Source organism: Microtus oregoni, unplaced genomic scaffold (genome assembly GCF_018167655.1).
Source record: "Microtus oregoni isolate MIOR12 unplaced genomic scaffold, Mior012 000011F_ref0000422, whole genome shotgun sequence".
Classification (NCBI taxonomy): Eukaryota; Metazoa; Chordata; class Mammalia; order Rodentia; family Cricetidae; genus Microtus; species Microtus oregoni.
In genome coordinates, this window is record NW_024543070.1 from 40,324,857 (window position 1) to 40,344,572 (window position 19,716).

The following is a 19,716-nucleotide window of genomic DNA, read 5'->3' on the forward strand; positions in this document are numbered from 1 at the left end:
GAGCTTTCTGTAGCTATGGGAAAACACTTGAGAAAATCCTCTACAGGAAGCAAAGTTGTGGCTCACCATTTTGGGGTTTCAGTCCATGGTCACCCTGTCCCATCTCTTCGGTCCTGAGACAAGGCAGGATGGAAAGCTAAGCTGCTCATCTCATGGCGACCAGGAAGCCAAGAAAGAGGCTGGGGACAAGACGAATCCCTGTGGTGGTGAAGATGGACTTTTGACTTGACAGGATCTAGAATCACCTAGGATACAAACCTCTGGGTCTGTCTGGGATGGCATTTGTAGCTCCCGTGAAGGGTTACCCGTGCCAGGGATGGCCTCGGTGATAAAGCTGCTCTTGAGTGGTCCCTGATCATGTAACCCTTCACCCATACTCCCGTAAGTAACTCCAGCAAACTTACTGTCTCATCAAAGTGAACTTTGGTGATATGACTGCTTTGGTCTGTCATCAGTTCCTATCTGAGATGAATAGACATTTGTGTCTCATCTCCTCAGAAAAAGTATTATATAACAGCATACACACTCTAAGTGTGGATAGCACCGTTCCATGAGCTGGAGTCACATAACAGTATACATGATCATACACTCTACACGTGGATAGAACCATTCCATGAGCTGGAGTCACGTAACAGTATACATGATCATACACTCTACACGTGGATTGCACAGTTCTGTAATATGAGAGGCCAGGCCTGCTTGTGTTTCTGTCCTGCCCGGTACCCCACAACTGTTTAGTCCAAAAGAAAATCACACAAAGATCTCTATAAGTTATAAAGCTGATTGGCCCATTAGCTATAGCCTCTCACTGGCTAACTTTCACTCCTTGATTAACCCATTTTTCTGATCTATGTTAGCCATGTGGCTCAGTACCTTTTTTCAGGGGGGCAGCTCACATCCTACTGCTTCTGTGGTCTGGGCAGGAGTGGGAAAAATCAACTTCCTCCTTCCCAGAATTCTCCTGTTCTCATTACATCATTTCTACTTCCTGTCTGCTTTTCCCGCCTATATTTCCTACCTGGCCAATCAGTGTTATTTATAACATGACTGACAGAATACAGACAATTCTCCCACACCACCATTTCATGAGCTGGAGTCACATAACAGTATACATGATCATACACTCTAAGCGTGGATTGCACTGTTCCATGAGCTGGAGTCTTAGAGTGGGCAGAAAGAAGAAGGCCAGCTGAGCACCAGCATCCATCTCTCTCTGCTTCCTGACTATTGATGCAATGTGACGTCACCTCACGCTTCTGCCACTATGCTCTCCCCACCAAAATGATGCGCCTTCATACTGTAAAGCCAAATTTAACCCTTCTTTCCTTCCCTCCTTCTTTCCTTCTGGTTTTGTTTGTTTGGTCAGACATTGGTAACAGCAACTAGTGTACTCAGTCCCTAAAAGCACAGCCCTGGGGACCTTTCCTTCAGCTGAGTCCCTCTCAGGAGCATCTGTCACTTCCCAGAAGTCCATCAGCTGGCAGCTAAGCCACTAGCCTGCAGGAGGGATTTTAGACCCAAACCACGGCAGGTAGAGGTTCGAGTCCTGACCTTGCAATCACAGCTGTGAGACACGAGTGGCATTGCTTAGCCCCTCAAAGCTTTGATTTCATTTTGCTTAAGTGTGCAAGTTTTGTGGTGCACTTATGAGGGTTTGGTGTGATATTCTGCATGAAGTGCTCTGCTCTGGTCTACGAGCACATTCCACAGGAAACAGCTGAGTGAGCACACAGACTCAGGGATCCCGCCCTGGCTTGCAGAGCCAGGACCAGAGTTCTTCAAAGGCACCCCCCACACACACACACACACATACACACAATGATTTTTTTTTGCTTATGACTGTAAAGTACAGAGGTAACACAGGTGTACCACAGAGACACCTGGTGTCCATGGTCACAGAGCCACTGCACTGGCAACAACGAAAGCAAAAGGAAGCACCCACAAGCCAGGTTTGACACCCTGCACTTTGCATGTATGTGTTTTGTTTTCTAGATAAATCCTGGAGGTAGAGACAGTCACTGGGGAGTCAGGGACACAAAGAGAAGGAATAGTCTGTCCAAGGGGAGAGCTGAGAGAGAAACCCAGGAAGGCATGACTCAACCTGGGCACTTGAGGAGAGGAAAGAGAAGGAGACCAGATAAAGGCATCTGGGGTTGGTACCTTGTAGTCTGCCCTTGGCTGGAGGATGTCTGTTCTGTGATAATGGTCCCACCTCCCTGACATTCTGACTCAGCCAGCTACACAAAGATGTGTTGAGGTTTCCCGCCTGTGAACAGTGGTTGCTCCTACACCCAGGCACTTTTGCCCATCTTCCCTCTCGGTCTCCTTGGAGTTATTGCTGCACACATCCTCCTGCTCTTAGATGGTCTTTCTGCCTCCTTACCCATTTGTGAAGCCACTTAACTTGCTTTGGTCCTAATCCACAACCTCCCTGTAAGTGTGCGGAGCCCAGTGTGCCTGCCTTCTCCTGTGAGGAAGCCATCTGTGTTCCACGCACCCAGATCCGTCTCTCTACCTCCCTTACCACTGATGCGAGTTCTCTAATGGTTATTGCTGCCTGAGGGCCTCATGAACACTACTCTTTCTCCAAGGAACACACTGAAGCCGACTTCAAACTCTTTTCAGGGAGATTTCCCCTAACAAGGAGGTATGTGGCAGTCTCTTGCCTATTTATATTCTATACAATCCAAACCATTTAGATTTCTAAAACTTATGATAATTCTTGGATTATAAACACCCTGAGGTCAGAGATCTCAGATGGATAAACCTACAACTAGGTACCTGGCAGAAGGCAGGCATTCAGTATTCATCGATGTGATTAATATGCTAAGGTTACATGCACTATTGGACTACAAGTTAATTTACGGTTGAGTCCATTAGGAGATGGACTGGACATTACCGATGTGCTGTGTCACTAAGGTCACCTTTCTCTGCCACCATACAAACCTACCCATTCTACCTCCTGGGCCTCCCCAGAGCCAACTCTTCCCCGTCCCTTCTCCACTGGCTGCTCTGGCCAAGAACTGCCTCTCACACTCACCCCAGATCTCTGTGGCCCCCAAGACCTCTCAAGTACTGACAACCCTTGCTTTTTAAGACCAAACCAGAAAGGAAAGAAAGATAACCACAGTCACCTCCTGGTTACAGTCTCCTTCTTCTGTGTGGTTCTTTTCCTTCCAGAAACGGTTTCCTAGGCCTGTGCACCTGCTGCCCAAACCCTGGGTCACTCCTTGTTAGAGTTCAGTTGGAGGCCTGAACTAACCTCACATGTCTGCCTAGTAGACTACTTGTTTGAACATCAGCCATCGTCCTGCTGAGAGCCACAGTCCTCAGGGGAGACAGACCCTGGCCCGACTCACTCCCTCAAGCCAGACTCCTCCCCCTCAGTCTCCAGTTACTACTTTAATCTTATGATTAGACGCTTTTCTGATTTATGTTCCCATTGTCTCGAATCCCCCAGCACTTGCATTCATTCTGCATTAGTTTTATCACTTAATTCTTTCAGAGACCAGAAACAGCAGAGTACAAATCACACACAGGCACGGTGAGACGGCTGGGAATCCTGGGGACGTTCACAAGTCTTACTCAGTATAATGTACAAATGCACCACATTTGGGGGCTGTGAGGTTTCCTGAGTTCCTAGAAAATGTAGAACATGTTTCCACCACACGGGCCTCGGTTGTTCCTCTACCTGTAACTAATTTACCATCTTCACACTTGGATTCCCCTTCATGTTTTGGTCTTCATCGTGAACACCTATGTCCTCTCCCCAGCGCAGCGTTGCCTGCGGTCATTCCATTTGCTCTCTGCTCACCGTCTCCCACAGCGTGCCAGCTCAGGGACCTTCCCTGCCTTGTTCTGATGTCCCTTACCTGTCCTTAATGTCATCCCACAGGCTCACAGAAGATGTCAGTAATAGTTATTAAATATGGAAGCAAATGAACATTACAGCCAAGCACAGCATCTATAAACACTATCTCCAAGTAGTACACATCTTTATAAGTGGTAGGAATCAAAGATCATCTTAAAAGACACTTCGCCAGCCCCTTCCCACCTGCAGGTGTTAAACTAGTCGGCCAGAGTAAGGAAGGCATCCATTATGACCTCTCATTTTCTGTAACCATGTGGGCAAAAGGCCAAGAAGAACACGGGTACTGTTCCACTCCCGCCATAGAATATCACCGTACAAAGGTCAGGAGGCAGGAAGAGTTGTCTCACTGTCAAAGATGCCCCCAAAGGCTTTTTATGGGCCTTCTTATGGCCCAGGAAGGAAGTAAGAACAGAAAGCTAATAAGTCAATTTGGTGAAAAAGAGGGAGGGCTCACGTAAACACTAGGGAACTAAATTGGGTGCCAAAATTCATGTGTTAAAGACCTAATCTTTAGTAGCTCAGAATATGACTATATTGGGAGAAAGAGACTTCAAGGCAATAATTAAGGTACAATGAGGCCATGTGGGCTCCACTAAGGCAGTGTGGGCATCCCCGAGGCCGTGTGGGCATCCCCAAGGCTGTGTGGGCATCCCCAAGGCCGTGTAGGCATCCCCAAGGCCGTGTGGGCATCCCCAAGGCCGTGTAGGCTTCCCCAAGGCTGTGTGGGCATCTCCAAGGCCGTGTAGGCATCCCCAAGGCTGTGTGGGCATCCCCAAGGCTGTGTGGGCATCCCCAAGGCCGTGTAGGCATCCCCAAGGCCGTGTGGGCATCCCCAAGGCCGTGTAGGCATCCCCAAGGCCATGTGGGAGTCCTAAGGTCACATGGTGAGGTGATATTAGAACCCATGCTTGTCCAGAAAGAACACTGTGTAAAGGCCCAAGGAGAAAGCAGCCACTTGAAGCCAAGGAGGGAGATCCGAGAAGAACTCACGGGGACAACAGTTGATCTTAGACTCCTAGCCTCCAAGGCCACTGGAGCCCTGTAAGAAAGTCTCCAAACAGATCAGCCAGGTCGGCACTCAGGTGTTTATGTGAGCTGGTCCTGATGGGCCTGAACCCTTACTCTGCAATCTGGTGAGCACCTCGTATATAAAGGAGACTCTTAAATCAATGATCCCTGCTCTCTGTTTAGCCACGGTCTCCCCTCATTCTGTTTAAAAAGCATATAGCAGATGTTTGTTTAGTTCAAACATCTCAAAAAAATTTAAATAAATAAAAAATAAAATAAAAAGAAAAGAAAAGGGTGACCTTCGTTCCACCCCCAGGACCTTATACAGTACCCCGTCTCCTGCTCTCCCCTAAAGACAGATCCCCCACATCCTGACCAAAAGGCACTGTAGGTAACTTATTTGAAGCTGCAATCACTGTCTAGAAAGCACTTGTAAGCTGACCTAGAACAGCAGTGGGTGCTCTCACTCTGGAGGCAAGAAGCCCAAACCCAAGATGTCTACAGGGCAGTGCTCCCTCTGAAACCTGTCATGAAAACCTCCTTCTGCACCCCCTCCAACTTCCAGAAGCCCAGTCCCAGACATCCATCTTAGCTGACGAATTGGTCACAACAAGGCGACATCTGAGACTTTACTGTCTTCAAGAGCAGTTGTGAGAATTCAAGTCAGGTCTGGTGTTGTTCTCATGGAAGAGGCGTGTCCCGGTGGGGCATTAGAAGCTCGCATCACATTCCTGCCACCTTTCTGCGTGTGGTCTTAGGGGCAGTGTGAGAGTGTAGAACCAGGAGGCTAATAATGGGAGGAATTCATGTGTACAGCTATGGGGAGTCGCCATCTCTGCTGGGATGTCTGTCTGGGGGTCACCACCTGTGCTCTGTGGCTCTATATGCAGACCTGGTAAACTCATCACCCCCCACCAGCTAGACTTGGGGGGAATCATTACTTTGGTCTAGCATTGGTGACCTATCGGGGGTTGGATTTGGATGGAGTCGTTACTTTGATCTGTTGTTGGTGACCTATGAGGGCTGGACTTGGGTGGAATCATTACTTTGGTCTGTCGTTGGTGACCTATGAGGGCTGGACTTGGGTGGAATTGTTACTTTGGTCTGTCGTTGGTGACCTATCAGGGGCTGGACTTGGATGGAATCATCACTTTGGTCTGTTGTTGGTGACCTATGGGGGCTGGACTTGGGGGGATCATTACTTTGGTCTACCATCAGTGCCCTAACTGGAGTGAGCAGATGTTTCAGTCACATCTCTCCAGGGAAAAAACACACCGCACAAAATCGATCTATTAAAACACAGTTTGCTGACACTCAGTACTTACTTTTCCAATGCTCCCACCGGGGTGTTGGTTGTTCTGACAGGAAAATTCTAGGCTGGTGTTACCCTTTGAACATTGCGCTTAAGACAAGCTGCCACAAGAGATACCGTCACCAGCAGGAGGAAGCAGTTCCACCCTCAGGAAACTGGTGAGTTCGGAAGGAGATTTGAACAGAAATAGCTCCAAGGTGATGTGTACTCTGGAGGTCTGAGGACAGTGTGGTGACCTGCACAGTGATAACAAGGTTTTGTGCACTCAGCTGCGGGGGGGGGGGGGGGGGGGGGCTGCGGACAGCTTGGTGACCTGCACAGTGATAGCAAGGTGATGTGCACTCTGGAGGGCTGAGGACAGCGTGGTGACCTGCACAGTGATAACAAGGTGTTGTGCACTCAGCTGGGGGGGGGGGCCTGAGGACAGCTTGGTGACCTGCACAGTGATAACAAGGTGTTGTGCACTCAGCTGGGGGGGGCTGAGGACAGCTTGGTGACCTGCACAGTGATAGCAAGGTGATGTGCACTCTGGGGGGCTGAGGACAGCTTGGTGACCTGTACAGTGATAGCAAGGTGATGTGCACTCTGGGGGGCTGAGGACAGCGTGGTGACCTGCACTTTACTCATCACTATGAGTAAAGTGGACTCTTCACCCTTAGGACCAGGATCTGAATCTTGGCTTTGCCAAACCCAGCGTCTTAGACATGTCACTTCACTTCTCTGTGCTTCAGAAACCCTTTATGGTAAGATGAGCGTGTCTGAGCAACTCCTTCATGAATTCCTAAATCACTGTGATGATTAAGAGGTCAGAGAGACAAGTGGGGTGGCTTGATAAATAAAGGTGCTTACAGTGCAAGGCGGGCAGCCTAAACTCAATCCCCAGGACCCATGTAAAGGTGGAGAGGCCAAACTTTTGTTCTTCTACATTATTACATTGTGTGTGTGTGGCTGGCTTGCATGCACAGTTGAACACTGTACACATGTGTACAGCGGCATACACATAACACATACACACACACATACATACACACAAATTCTTTTTCAAGGCAAGAAGTCAACGTATGTAAGTTACATTCAGACAATGCCTAACATCACTAAGTAGACAAGGCTGAAAACTGGGAGGACATGTGGGACTCAATGAGCTGTCTTCCCCAGGGCATTTCCACCCTGCTGGCATGAGAGATCTAACCAGCGCCCAGGCAAAAGCCCAGGACAGACGCAGCCCTGCTGATGACTCTCAACCCTCCTTAGCCTTCCAGGAGTTCGCGCACACGTAAACAGCCCTAGGTAGGCCCTTCCATTTAGACCCCTGGGTTAAACTACATAGGGACCATTAATAAGTTCTTTCCTCAGATGGACACAGGAATACCTAAATGACAACAGAAATAACTGGTGAGCTGGAAAAATACATTATTGTTACCCAAATGCCATGTTATCCTATGCAAAATACATCCTTTAGATTTAGGATACAATTAGTGTCTAAAGTAGTCACTAACACGTTCCAAAGCAATTTACACAGCTATATTCTAGAAGTTTTCAGTTTTGTGGGGGAGCAGGATGGCTCCATGAGGAAAGGAACTTTGTCATCAAATCTGAGTTTAAAGTTTGGTCCTCAGGGCACACAAAGTGGAAGAAGAGTTTCCCACATTGGTCCTATTATTTCCATGTGTGCACGCACACACACATACACACACACAATGTAATAAAAATTTGAATTAAAGAAGTAAAAGAGTTTTCTATAAAGTTTACATGGCTGCTGTGGCAAATCCTTCTGTAAGCCTACCCTGTTAGCAGCTTATCTAAGAGTGGCCTCCTCGCTTCATGAGAAGTCTCAGTATCTATGCACATTATTTAAGAAGTCAAACTACAGCTGGGAAGGTGGTTTATCAGCTCAGAGCACTTGCTGCTTAAGCATGAGGACCTGAGTTCAAATCCCCAGAACCCACATCCAAAGCCAGCATGGTCAGACATGGCCATGACCCCAGTGCTGAGGAAAAGGATACAGCGGGGTCAATGACGCCTGCTGGCTGCCCTCCTGGCTGTCTCTAGGGATAAGAAGGACAGTGACAGAGGAATACAACAGAGGTCACATCTGACCTCCTCAGACAGCAGTATATACAGGTATGCATGTGCCACAAACACGCACACACAGGCATTCACACATGTGCACATACACACACATGCACACACACATGCACTCACACATGTGCACACACGCACACACACGCACTCACACATATGCACGCACGCACACACATGCACACACAGACACACACGCACTCACACGTGCACACGCACACACGCACTCACACATGTGCACACACGCGCACTCACACATATGCACGCATACACGCACACACATGCACACACATACACACATGCACACACACATGTACACACACGCACGCGCACACGCATGCACAAGCTACTGTTACTAATGTTATTTTATATGTAGGGAAAATGAAGTGACACCACTTTCCAGCGTCAGGGAGCTGGTGGCCTTCAAATAGGACTCAAGTCTAAATTACCACAGTCAAAAGTTTCACTCATAAGAACAGCTTTTTCAGAGAGACAAGATGACATCAAACTCTGCCAAAGGAGTTTCCCTGCAGTTTTAAGGAAATTGGAACTTACAAGTAAAATCAGCTATGTAATTTTGTATCCCGGTGCTCTTTGCAGCCTCAGAATGTAGAATAATAAGTGTTTAATAATTGTTTGTGAGTGGATGGGTGAATTTATTAATTAAAGCTGTAAGGATTGGAAAGAATAAAAAACCTGCATACAAACATACACCAAGGAATAACACCAAAGAGTCTAAATATAGAGGAGAGCCAGCTAACACATGCATTCCCAAGCACTGGCCTCTGGAAGCAATGGCACACCAGCCATGACAAGGGACGAACACTAGACCTTGGTTTCCAAATGTCATACTCAATAAAACCAGACTCCCTGAAGAACCAAGTCCAGGGCTGAGCCGAGAAAAATCAAAATTGCCCTCCCTGAAGCTGTGCCACCAGAAACCAATGAAGGCTAAAAATGTGGAGAATCATCAGAATCGGTGGAACGGGGAGCCCCCAGGAGCTGCTCCCCACCCCCACTGAAATAACACGCTGACAGCAGCACTGAAGTCAGCTTTCTGAGGACTCGCATCTGCTCATAACCGGACAGCAACTAGACATGACTGGAATTTGAGGATAAGTTATTTATATGATTCCGCCCAAAGAATTGTAATAGATACATTTTATAGAACTTAAATTATACTTCACTAAAACAAGAGGGAAAGACTCGTGTTTCAAAACCCAGAAAAAGATATAAAGAAATCATATGGTTTCCATCCGTGGAGTAAAGAGACACACCAGGAGAGCTGACACCCTGAGACACCACCGTAAGACACACCAGGAGAGCTGACACCCTGAGACACCACCCTAAGACACACCAGGAGAGCTCACACCCTGAGACACCACCGTAAGACACACCAGGAGAGCTCACACCCTGAGACACCACCGTAAGACACACCAGGAGAGCTCACACCCTGAGACACCACCCTAAGACACACCAGGAGAGCTCACACCCTGAGACACCACCGTAAGACACACCAGGAGAGCTCACACCCTGAGACACCACCGTAAGACACACCAGGAGAGCTCACACCCTGAGACACCACCCTAAGACACACCAGGAGAGCTCACACCCTGAGACACCACCGTAAGACACACCAGGAGAGCTCACACCCTGAGACACCACCGTAAGACACACCAGGAGGGCTGACACCCTGAGACACCACCGTAAGACACACCAGGAGAGCTCACACCCTGAGATACCACCCTAAGACACACCAGGAGAGCTCACACCCTGAGACACCACCGTAAGACACACCAGGAGAGCTCACACCCTGAGACACCACCGTAAGACACACCAGGAGAGCTGACACCCTGAGATACCACCGTACGAGGCCTGAAATGAACAGCACCTTTTCAAAAGAACCTCTCTTTCTGTGGCTGTAGGTTTCTTTCTCCCAGACTGACTGATCCTGACTCTCAGTGGCAACAGTAATTCAGAACACAAAGACAGTCTGCTCACTCAGGGACCAGACAGTTGTAGCTTCAGCAGCCCCAGAGGTGCACGGCTCCGCAGGATTTGCGGGAGAACAAGCTGAAGCAGGCGGCTGCTGCTCTGGCATGTGGAAAGTACCTCTTCACTGGTGAGTGGCCAGAAACAAAGCAGTTTGTGTGTCCTCTCCGTGGGCGCTCTATACATGACTTTCACCGCTGAACCACAGGCACGGACAAATGTGAGGAACATTCTCTTTAAATAAAGAGGAGCTTAAGAGATGGCTCTTCCGCTAAGAGCTGGCTGCTCTTCCAGAGGACAGGGGTTCAATCCCTAGGCCCCATAGAGTCTCACAATCATCTGTAACTCCACATCCAGGGAATTTGATGTCCTCTTGTGGCTTCTGCGGCTGCCAGGCATATACATGGTGCATATATATATATATATATATATATATATATATATATATGCAGGCAAAACACTCATAAATATAAAATAAATTAATTAAATAAAGATATTAGTCACCCTTAAATGTACAGGACATATAATCTGAATTTTTAAAATAACTTTCATTAGTAATTGTTACAAGTATGTCAATGGGCATAGGAACTTCCTTAAATTTCCCAGCCATCACTCAAGGATTTTACATGAATTAAAGGGAAATCCTGTTAACCAACGATTCTCTTTCACAACAGGTCTATAAACAGAGCCCTAGAGTGACTCAGTTTCCTGTTTCTGCCCATTGGTACCAAGTTACACAAACACACAGCTGAAACTCAGCTATGGTTTATAAGAAATAGCAAACATTCTCACTTAGTCCATGTGTGTATGAAATAGCAAACATTCTCATACTTTGCCCATGTGTGTATGAAATAGCAAACATTCTCATACTTTGCCCATGTGTGTATGTGTGCATGGGTGTCATCATGCTTGTCCACGTGGGTATGTGTGTGTTGGTATCATGCGAGTCAAACACAGCTCTTTCTATAAATCACAGTGGAGTTCAGGGATGGATGAAGGGTGGGCGACCTTGTCACTGTACAGATTCAATATCTCTGTTGACAAATATGCACATTTCATCCTTGAGAATTATGGTGTTTATATCAAGCTAGTCCAAATTCTTAGCTTATATTTTCTTTTTCTATGTATAAGGATTTTCTTTTCACTATTTTTATTGTCTAGAGTGTATGCCTGAATGTGGTTATATGCATAAGAGCACCGGTGCCCACAGCAGCCAGTGGCATCATTCACCTGGAACTGGAGTTACAAGCACTGGTAAACCACCTAACGTGGGTGCTGGAGACTGAACCCAGGACCTCCAGAAGAGCATCAAGTGCGCCTAACTGCGGAGTCGTCTCATGTCTCAGCTCCTGACCTCGAAGCTCCATTTCCGTGTTATCATTGCTTTTGTCCAGTGTCCTCATACATAGTATCTCCAGATAAGATACAGGTAAGGGAACACTCAAAACCATGCATGAGGTATGACATACTCTTCGCTCATCCTTCACCTCTACCTGTCAGGTTAACTGCTCGACAGCCTTTGACTCCTGCCCATCCACCCTCCCAGCGGCCAATGTTTTCTAAATTCTTTCTGTGTTGCAGGCTTCGCGATAAAGCTGAGAACAGGGACAGGACCCTTGGATAACAGAAATCTCTCAAAACAAAAACCCAAAAATCTGAGTAATAGCAAGAATACAAAATCTTCCTTAAAGGATTTTTAGGGCCATAAATACCACAGTGAATAATGTTCACATGCAAACAAAACTCACACTTATAAATCACCCTGCCTGTTGACACAAGTTACCATTAAAATAAAATACCAGTATTGTTGTTATAGATGCACTTCCAAAATTAAACCTCTACCATAGAACCAGATTCTATTTTAAGAATGACCTTTATTCATTCTTGTAACTTTAATTTTTGTAGATCCTTTCGGCATGAAATTCTAAATCCTGGCTGGTCTCACGAATTTATTTTTAGGAAGTCTGAGGAAACAGAACTGCTTTAGTTAACCCCTCCCCTGCCAGTCTCTAGCTGTACACGAGCAGAGTCGAGTCCGTCCTCACTCAGATACAAACAAGGGTTATCATAATTGCTCCATCCATCTCTGCCTGTGCCCAACCACCTCTCGCATCTCTGAAGGACAAACGCGAGCGAACTCCTGCCCATGCTGGATGAAATCAGCCAGTAGGCTGACCTCCAGAGCTCAGCTTTTTCTTCCTTCCCCAAACACGCATGCTCCTTGCCAGCAACTCGTCTATTTTCTTGAGCCTCTCAACTCAAGGAGCAGAAAGCAACTTAGATTCATTCTTCTTTGCAGAGAAAAATACCAACCCGGCATATCATCAAACCGAAGAGTTATGCAAACTGCCCTTACCCAGAGACACAGTCCACTGAGCGAATGTGAGAAGCCACCCCCCACTCTGAGAGTGACAGCCCCTGTGTGTGGCCTGTCTTATAAACCCAATGACAGCTGAAAAGGTGACAACAGGGTCAACCTACTAATCACTAAAGCTGCAACTTGGGGAGCATGTGATTGCTCTCCATGGGCAAATCTGGGGGGACCACAGATACAGATCTCTGAGAGGCCTTTTCTCGCTTCACGCCTGCTCTACCCATTCCTGAGACAACTCTCTCCAATACTGGCTGTGGCAAGCATTCCAGTGTACCCCGAATTAAATATTCAAGCTACAAGTGATAATTAACTTAAATGGAAAAACTCAGTTTTACTAGTATTTAATATACAGATTGTCATACGGGCCTTCACCTAGTCTCTAATCAGCTAATCACTTGCTTTTAATGGTCTTGAGTGTCTGAGAGAGAAGGTAGGCCACAAACCTAGCATGTGACCATTACACATGGTCAAATAAAATATGGATTCTCTTTCCTTAAATAACATGAAATTCTTTTAATGTTCAGAGCCTTCCAGTCATCTCATGTTGAAGCATTCAAAATGGCTTTTAAAGGGGAGGAGCCAAAATGGCAGGCTTGAAACCAGTAGCACCTTCTAATTTCTCAATGGTTCTGAAGCAGTCAGAAAACTGCTTCTCAGCAGAGCTAGTGACGAAAAGCTGGAGTTTAAATGGGGGCCACTGAGAGACACGGAGACTGGTTGTTGGGACAGAAGGTGAGAAAGAGCACAACAGTGCACAGGTCAGAGGGCCTGGCTGCTTTTGGGGGCAGGGTGGACGATACGGTGATGGAAAGAGAGCAACGGAAAGGCAGTCTGAAAAACCAGGGCAGAAATGAACCAGAAAGGAAAGTCTGGCTACAGCTGATTTAGAAATGCTTAACTGCTTAGCACTGGCCCATGAGAATCATTCTGTTTCTCAGTGTAAAAGCAGAATGCTGTAATGGGAGCCATCTTGAAACCGCTGCTTTGGGAAATGTTAGTTCCTGTCGCGGTTAGATTTAAGCGTCACCTTGACAAGATCTAGAATCATCTGGAAGGCAGTCTCAGTGAGGAATTGCCCAGATCAAGTTGGCCTGTGGGCGTGTCTGGAGGATGGCATCCTGATTGTGGTAACTGAGGTGGGAAAACCTAGTCCACAGTGGGCAGCGTCATCCCCTAGGGTCCATCTTGGACTGTATAGGAATGAAGAAAGTGAGCTGAGTTGTAAGCATGCATGCATCCACTCTTTCTCTGATTGATTGTGGGATGTGACTAGCTGCTTCAAATTCCTGCCTTGACTTCCCCGCACTTATGAACTGTAATCTAATGAGAATTAGGAAAAAATGAAATAACATAACAGCAACAGAATGACAGAAATTAGCATATATATTTCCATTCTGATTATAAATGGCCTTAATTATCAAACAAGAAGGCATAGACTGATAAATGGATTAACAAACAAGATCCAAATCTTTTCCAAGTTATTTTTTATTAAACTCATTTGTGTATGTAGGGAGAGGGGCACATGCACAGGTGAAGGTCAGAAGTCAAGCAGTGTCAGTTCAGTCCTTACGCCATGTGGTACTAAGGGTCAGACTGGGCCATTGATTTGATTCAAGGTCCAACTGTCTGCTGTCTGCAGGAAACACAGCAGCAAAGACACACACAGAGTAAAAGGATGGAAATGATATTCCAAGCAGCCAGTGTGCAGAAGCAAGCAACAGTAGCTGTACTTAGATCCAACAAGGCAATGTCAAACAATAATAGGAAAGAAAAGAAAGTCACCACACATTGGTCATTGGAACACTACATCAGAAAGACATAATCATTATAAGAATATAGGCACCACATGTTGATATATTTAATTCATAAAACAAACATTATTACATAATAAACGTAACCATAATAATAATGGTTGTGAGCCAAGATGTGAATTCTGGGACCCAAACCCAGGTCCTCTGGAAGAGCATCAAGTGCTCTTAACAGCTGGGCTATCTCTCCAGTCCCTAAGAAGATTTTTTTTTTAACTAAAACATATCAAAGACAAGTAATGAGATGGAATCATTAAGTTTCTCACAAAGAAAAGGTAATGATCAGAATACTGACTGCATACTGGGTGGCAGTGGCATACACTTTTAATCCTAGCACTCAGGAGGCAGAGGCAGGTGAATCTTTGTGAGTTCAAGGCCAGCCTGGCCTACAGAGTGAGTCCCAGAGCAGCCAGAGCAATGCAGAGAAATCCCATATCAACCCCCCCAAAAGAATATTCACTGCTGATTGTACAATATCTACAGGAGAACTAACTTTATGATCTTCACTCTATGAACTAGAAAGGGAAGAAGTTTTTCTGATGCTAGCCATAAAGTTGCTATTACCCAGATACCTAAGTCAAATAAGGATAACAACTGGCAAAAGAAAACCACAGACCAATGCTCTTGGTAAACATTAATGCAAAAAACAAAAGATTCTGCAAAATATTTGCAGATTAAATTCAACAAACTCTGAAAAGATCATGTACCATGATAATTCTAGTTGCATTCCAGGAATGCAAAGATGACTCAACAATGTAAACTGGGAAAGGAAATACAGCTCGGAACAGAATCAATAACAAACTCACATGACCATCTCAACAGATGCATGAAATCGTTCGACAAAAATTAACATCCTTTCATGATAAAAGGCCCAAGAAACCACATACAGATGCACTGGGACTCAACATAATAAATGCTATATATCATTCACTTGTGGGCAACAGCACACTGCAGGGGGAAAACTCAAATCATTTTCTCTAAAATCCGAAACAAGAATGTCCACTGTTGTTGCTTTTATTCAACACAGTACTTAAAATTTAGCTACAACAGTAAGGCAAAGAAATTAATGAATAAATAAGAAATACAGGTGAAAGAGGAAGATGTCAAATAATTCCTATTTGCTAAGATATGATGCTATACTTAGAGGGACCTAAAGATTCCTCCAAAACCTTCTAGACCTGACAAACAAATTTAGCAAAATACCAGTATTTTAAAAATCAACATACAAAACTCAGTAGCTTTTTATATACACCAAAAATGATTCTGCTGAGAAAGTAACCAGGAAAATAATCTCATTCACAAAGGCCTAAAACAGCCCCACGGATGAACCCAACCGAAGAGGCAAGAGACCCTTACAGAGAAACTATGCCATACTGAGGAAAGAAACTGAAGAAGAAACTAGAAGATGTGTTGTTTGACATTCAATGCAGTGACTGCAACTTGAGCAACTGCTGTCTCAACCGGCAATGGAAACTCTGCAGATACCAGTAGCTGGTCTGGGCACTGGCCACAGAGCCAGTCAGGAATTCTATTCCCCCAAGCACTGGTTCAATCATGGCTGCTAAAGGAATCTTTATCTAGATCTCTATCCTTCTATAGAACTCAGGATTCAAAGATTGACACAAAATACTGCTGGCTCAGAGAAGCTGAATAGCAAGAAGCTAACCTCTTCATGCTCCTGTCTCCTGAAAAAAGGGACCATCCCTCTGCTCAGTCCCCCCCAAAGAACCCTTGTTACAAAAGCCCCCCCCCCGCTTCCTGACAGCTGCACACCCAAAGGAGTCAGAGCTAGCAGACAACAGAAATAGCTGCATGTCTGTAGATTTTCACACTGCTTACAACAGCCAGGGTATGGACTAGCCTACGTGTCCATCAACAGAGTGGACGAAGAAGTGGGGTGAATCTACACAGCAGAACCAGGGGTTTTTAACCTGTGGGTGGTGACCCCTCGAATCAAACGACCCTTTCACAGGGGTTGCTGAAAACCATCAGAAAACACAGATATTTACATTATGATTCATAACAGTTATGAAGTAACAATGAAAATAATTTTGTGGTTGGGGTCATAAATAAAATGAGCCAGAAGGAGAAAGACGATGTCCTGTATCCTTCCTCGTGTGCAGAATCTAAGTTTTAAGAAAAGCCAGGAAAATAGTTGAACTATTAGAAAAGGGAGTCAGGGGAGGGGAGAGAAGGAAAGGGAAAGGTCAGTGACCAGTATATGGACACCACTGGCGGGTGAGAGCATTGAAGCCCATTGTCTTGTAAAATTAATATGCAACAATAAAACACTTTTTGAAGGAAGAGTTACATGGATTTTCCCCAAACATTCCAAATTTGCTGACTCTCTCTGGGATGACAACTGACTGCCAGCAGGAACCTGTGGGACAGTGACTTGATGTTTACAGACTAATGAAGGCAGACCCTCTATTTCATTAAAGTAGGACTCAACAATGTGTGGAAAGTAAACACTTTTCTAAGAAAATACAAGTCTTGTGGAGGAGAAAGCATTCTGAATGGCAGATGTTTGGAATGTGGGCCTCTCTGTGGCAAAGCCAGAAATTCATTAACTTTAAAAGTTTCATGTGTTCATTTATTTAAATGTGGAAACAAATTCTTCTAATGTATTTTAACTTTTTCCAAAAGAAAACTGTCAGTGATTTTTGAACAGTTTGTCTGATTTTCTCTGTAGAAAATGACGACCGCAGCATAAAGAGAGAGCAACGACTAGCCAAGCTTTACTGGGAGAAAAACCTGGGTGAACTCTGAGTGAGTGCAGGCAGCAAGAAGCCTGCCGCACAGCACCAACTTGGTGGGCTGCTCTGTCTCTCACCATTCTGTTTTTTACGTGAAAACATGTTCCTTTGGCCTGTAATGCAGTGCTCTAATACAGTGCTTCCCAACATAAGAGGAGTTGAGGACGGTGACCCAGCCCCACTCCCCACCGCTGCGCATTCTTCAGCAAGCATGTGTCACGAGCTCGTGCCATTTTGCCATGCTGGCTTCCTTGTCTGTGTTCTAAGTAGACTAGGAAGGAGCATATGAGGAGATACCCTTGAGGTGGTCTGTGAGCTGCTCGTGCATCCTGAAACTAGTTCTAATACCATAAAAATTTCATCATTTTTTTTCCACCCAGATTTCCACTATATAGCTCAGGCTGGTCTTGAACTTGTCTTGTAGGCTAGATCAACCTCAGTTTCTCAGTCCTCCTGCCCCAGGCCCTCCAGTGCTGGAATTCAGGTATGTACCTCCATGCCTTGCAGCCTGAGTGCTGTTTTGGTTTTCTGTTTGTGTTTAGTACTGGACTAGAACCTGGGGCCTCCTACGTGCTAGGCAAGCTCTCTACCCCTGGGCTATCTCCTCAGCATGAGCCTTTATCTCTTCAGAAATCTTTCAGATCTACTAACTCTAAGACCAACTTGGAGCTGTTGAGCAACAAGTACCAAACTAAATGTGTCAGAAGGAACTCCACAATTACATTCGTGCACATGTCTAATTATCCACAAAAACAAATAATTAAAGCAAAAATGACTGGCGGCTGTTGGAGAAAATTAAAAGTGCCTTCATCATCATTATCTTCTATCTCCCTATTGGCATATTTACACTATGTGGTTAAAAAAAGTGTTTTATCATTGGCTTATCTTTTCATTTTTTCTTTCCATGTAGTGAGAGATACGTACAGTATGTTAGGATGTTCACACATGCATACAATTTATACATAAATTCGCATCTACCACATGGCACATTCAACTACCTATCATTAATGGTGATTCCAGTCAAGACTCTTCTAACACACTGACCCAGACACTCTAAGCTCCAAAATTACTCCCTCTTCTGGCGATATTTCTCTTCTCAGCAGCCCTTCCAGGAGCAAGGATTTGAACTTAGAACTGGATACCAGCGCTCACATCCAGCCTAGGGTAAAATGTTGTTTCTTAGCCTCCTCCTTTTTTGTACCTCCCAGTCTAAGATGAGAGCCTGGTGTGAGAGGCTATCACAGTACCGGGTGTTGGTAAAGCAGCACCAACCGCATGCACCCTCATCTCCACCAGGTGTTCCCTGCCAGAGTGCCCTGTCTGTTTCTGTCCTCTGAAGGTCTCATTGCCGCCCCCACCCGCCCCGACCTCTGGTTGGCGCATCAGATGAAGCGAATCTTTGATGACACTGAAGTAGTGCTACAGATACAACCGGAAATGCTACCAAAGTTTCCTAGGTATAAGGTTGCAAATCCTAGAAGTCTGACAGCCTCTTCTAAAGCCCAGGGTCAGCCCCGTGCTAGCCCGGCACCGTCTGGGTGATGGATATTTTGCTATGAAGCCTCGAGCTTCCTCTACAAGCTGGAACCTGACCATACCTTTCACTCACCCTCGCTTTGCCCTCCCCACCTAGGATGGCATGCCACCAGGGTGGAGCTCCACCTGGCTCATACCAAGAGCTCGGCGCCCAGGTCACAGGGTCCCCCGCCAGTCTGGCCTTGGAAAGAGTCCGGCCCCGTCACTTGAGGTCATTAGCTCGTGTAAGGAAAAGAAGATCCATCCTTTGGCCACAGTGACAGGCCCGTGTAGAGAGCTAGTCACAACTTTCGACCCAATTGCCGCTACCCGTGGGGACCATACCTGGATAGTGTGGCCACTGCCCTGTGCCGTTGGGCCGCCCACCAATTTGCAATAAAGCTCCGGCCGAGGCCTTGCGACCTCCGGACCCCGCTCTCCGCAGGTAGCGGTGGCCCAGATCCTTGCCGCCTGGGCCAGATTGAAGTAGGGTGGGTGCAGGCTGAGCGCGGCCGCCCGAGGGTCCCGAGCCACCATACTGCTGCAGGGCGACATCCCCAGCAGCAGCAATAGCAATAGCGTAAGCAGCGGCGGTGAGGATCGCGGTGCCCAGGCTGGAGCCACCGCCATCCCGTGGCGCTGGGTCTCCTGCCTGTACATGGCGTGGCACCGTAAAGTAGGCTGCTGCCACTCTCCGCGCTCCTGGGTAGCCCCGGGATGTGGGAGGCGCCCAGGGCCGCGCCCCTCTGTCCACGCGCTGATCCCGCCGCGTAGGCGCGGCTCCGGGATTGCGGAACCTGCTGCTGCTTAAGGCACCCGAGCGATCAGGAACCAAAAAGTGTGGACTCTGTGGGCTGCAAACTTTCTCCCCAACTGCTCAAAGTCAGAACACCAGCAAGGGTGCTCCGACTGTCCTAACATCCAGGTCAGAAATCAAAGCTGTCTTCTTTCCAAATATTCAAGGTCTCCCAGCTTCTGGGAGGCTTGCAGGAAGCTACCTC

General features: G+C 46.4%; 1 protein-coding gene across 2 annotated transcripts in view; it reads right to left on the reverse strand.

The window, feature by feature from the left end:
• Lama3 (laminin subunit alpha 3) overlaps nucleotides 1-19,345 on the reverse strand; it is a 218,522-nt gene extending 199,177 nt beyond the window's left edge. For both annotated transcript variants that reach the window (XM_041659963.1, XM_041659962.1), the window contains exon 1: nucleotides 19,061-19,345. In XM_041659963.1, coding sequence (XP_041515897.1) covers nucleotides 19,061-19,345 — 285 coding nt within the window. The remainder of the gene's footprint in view (nucleotides 1-19,060) is intronic.
• Nucleotides 19,346-19,716: the final 371 nt, after the last annotated feature.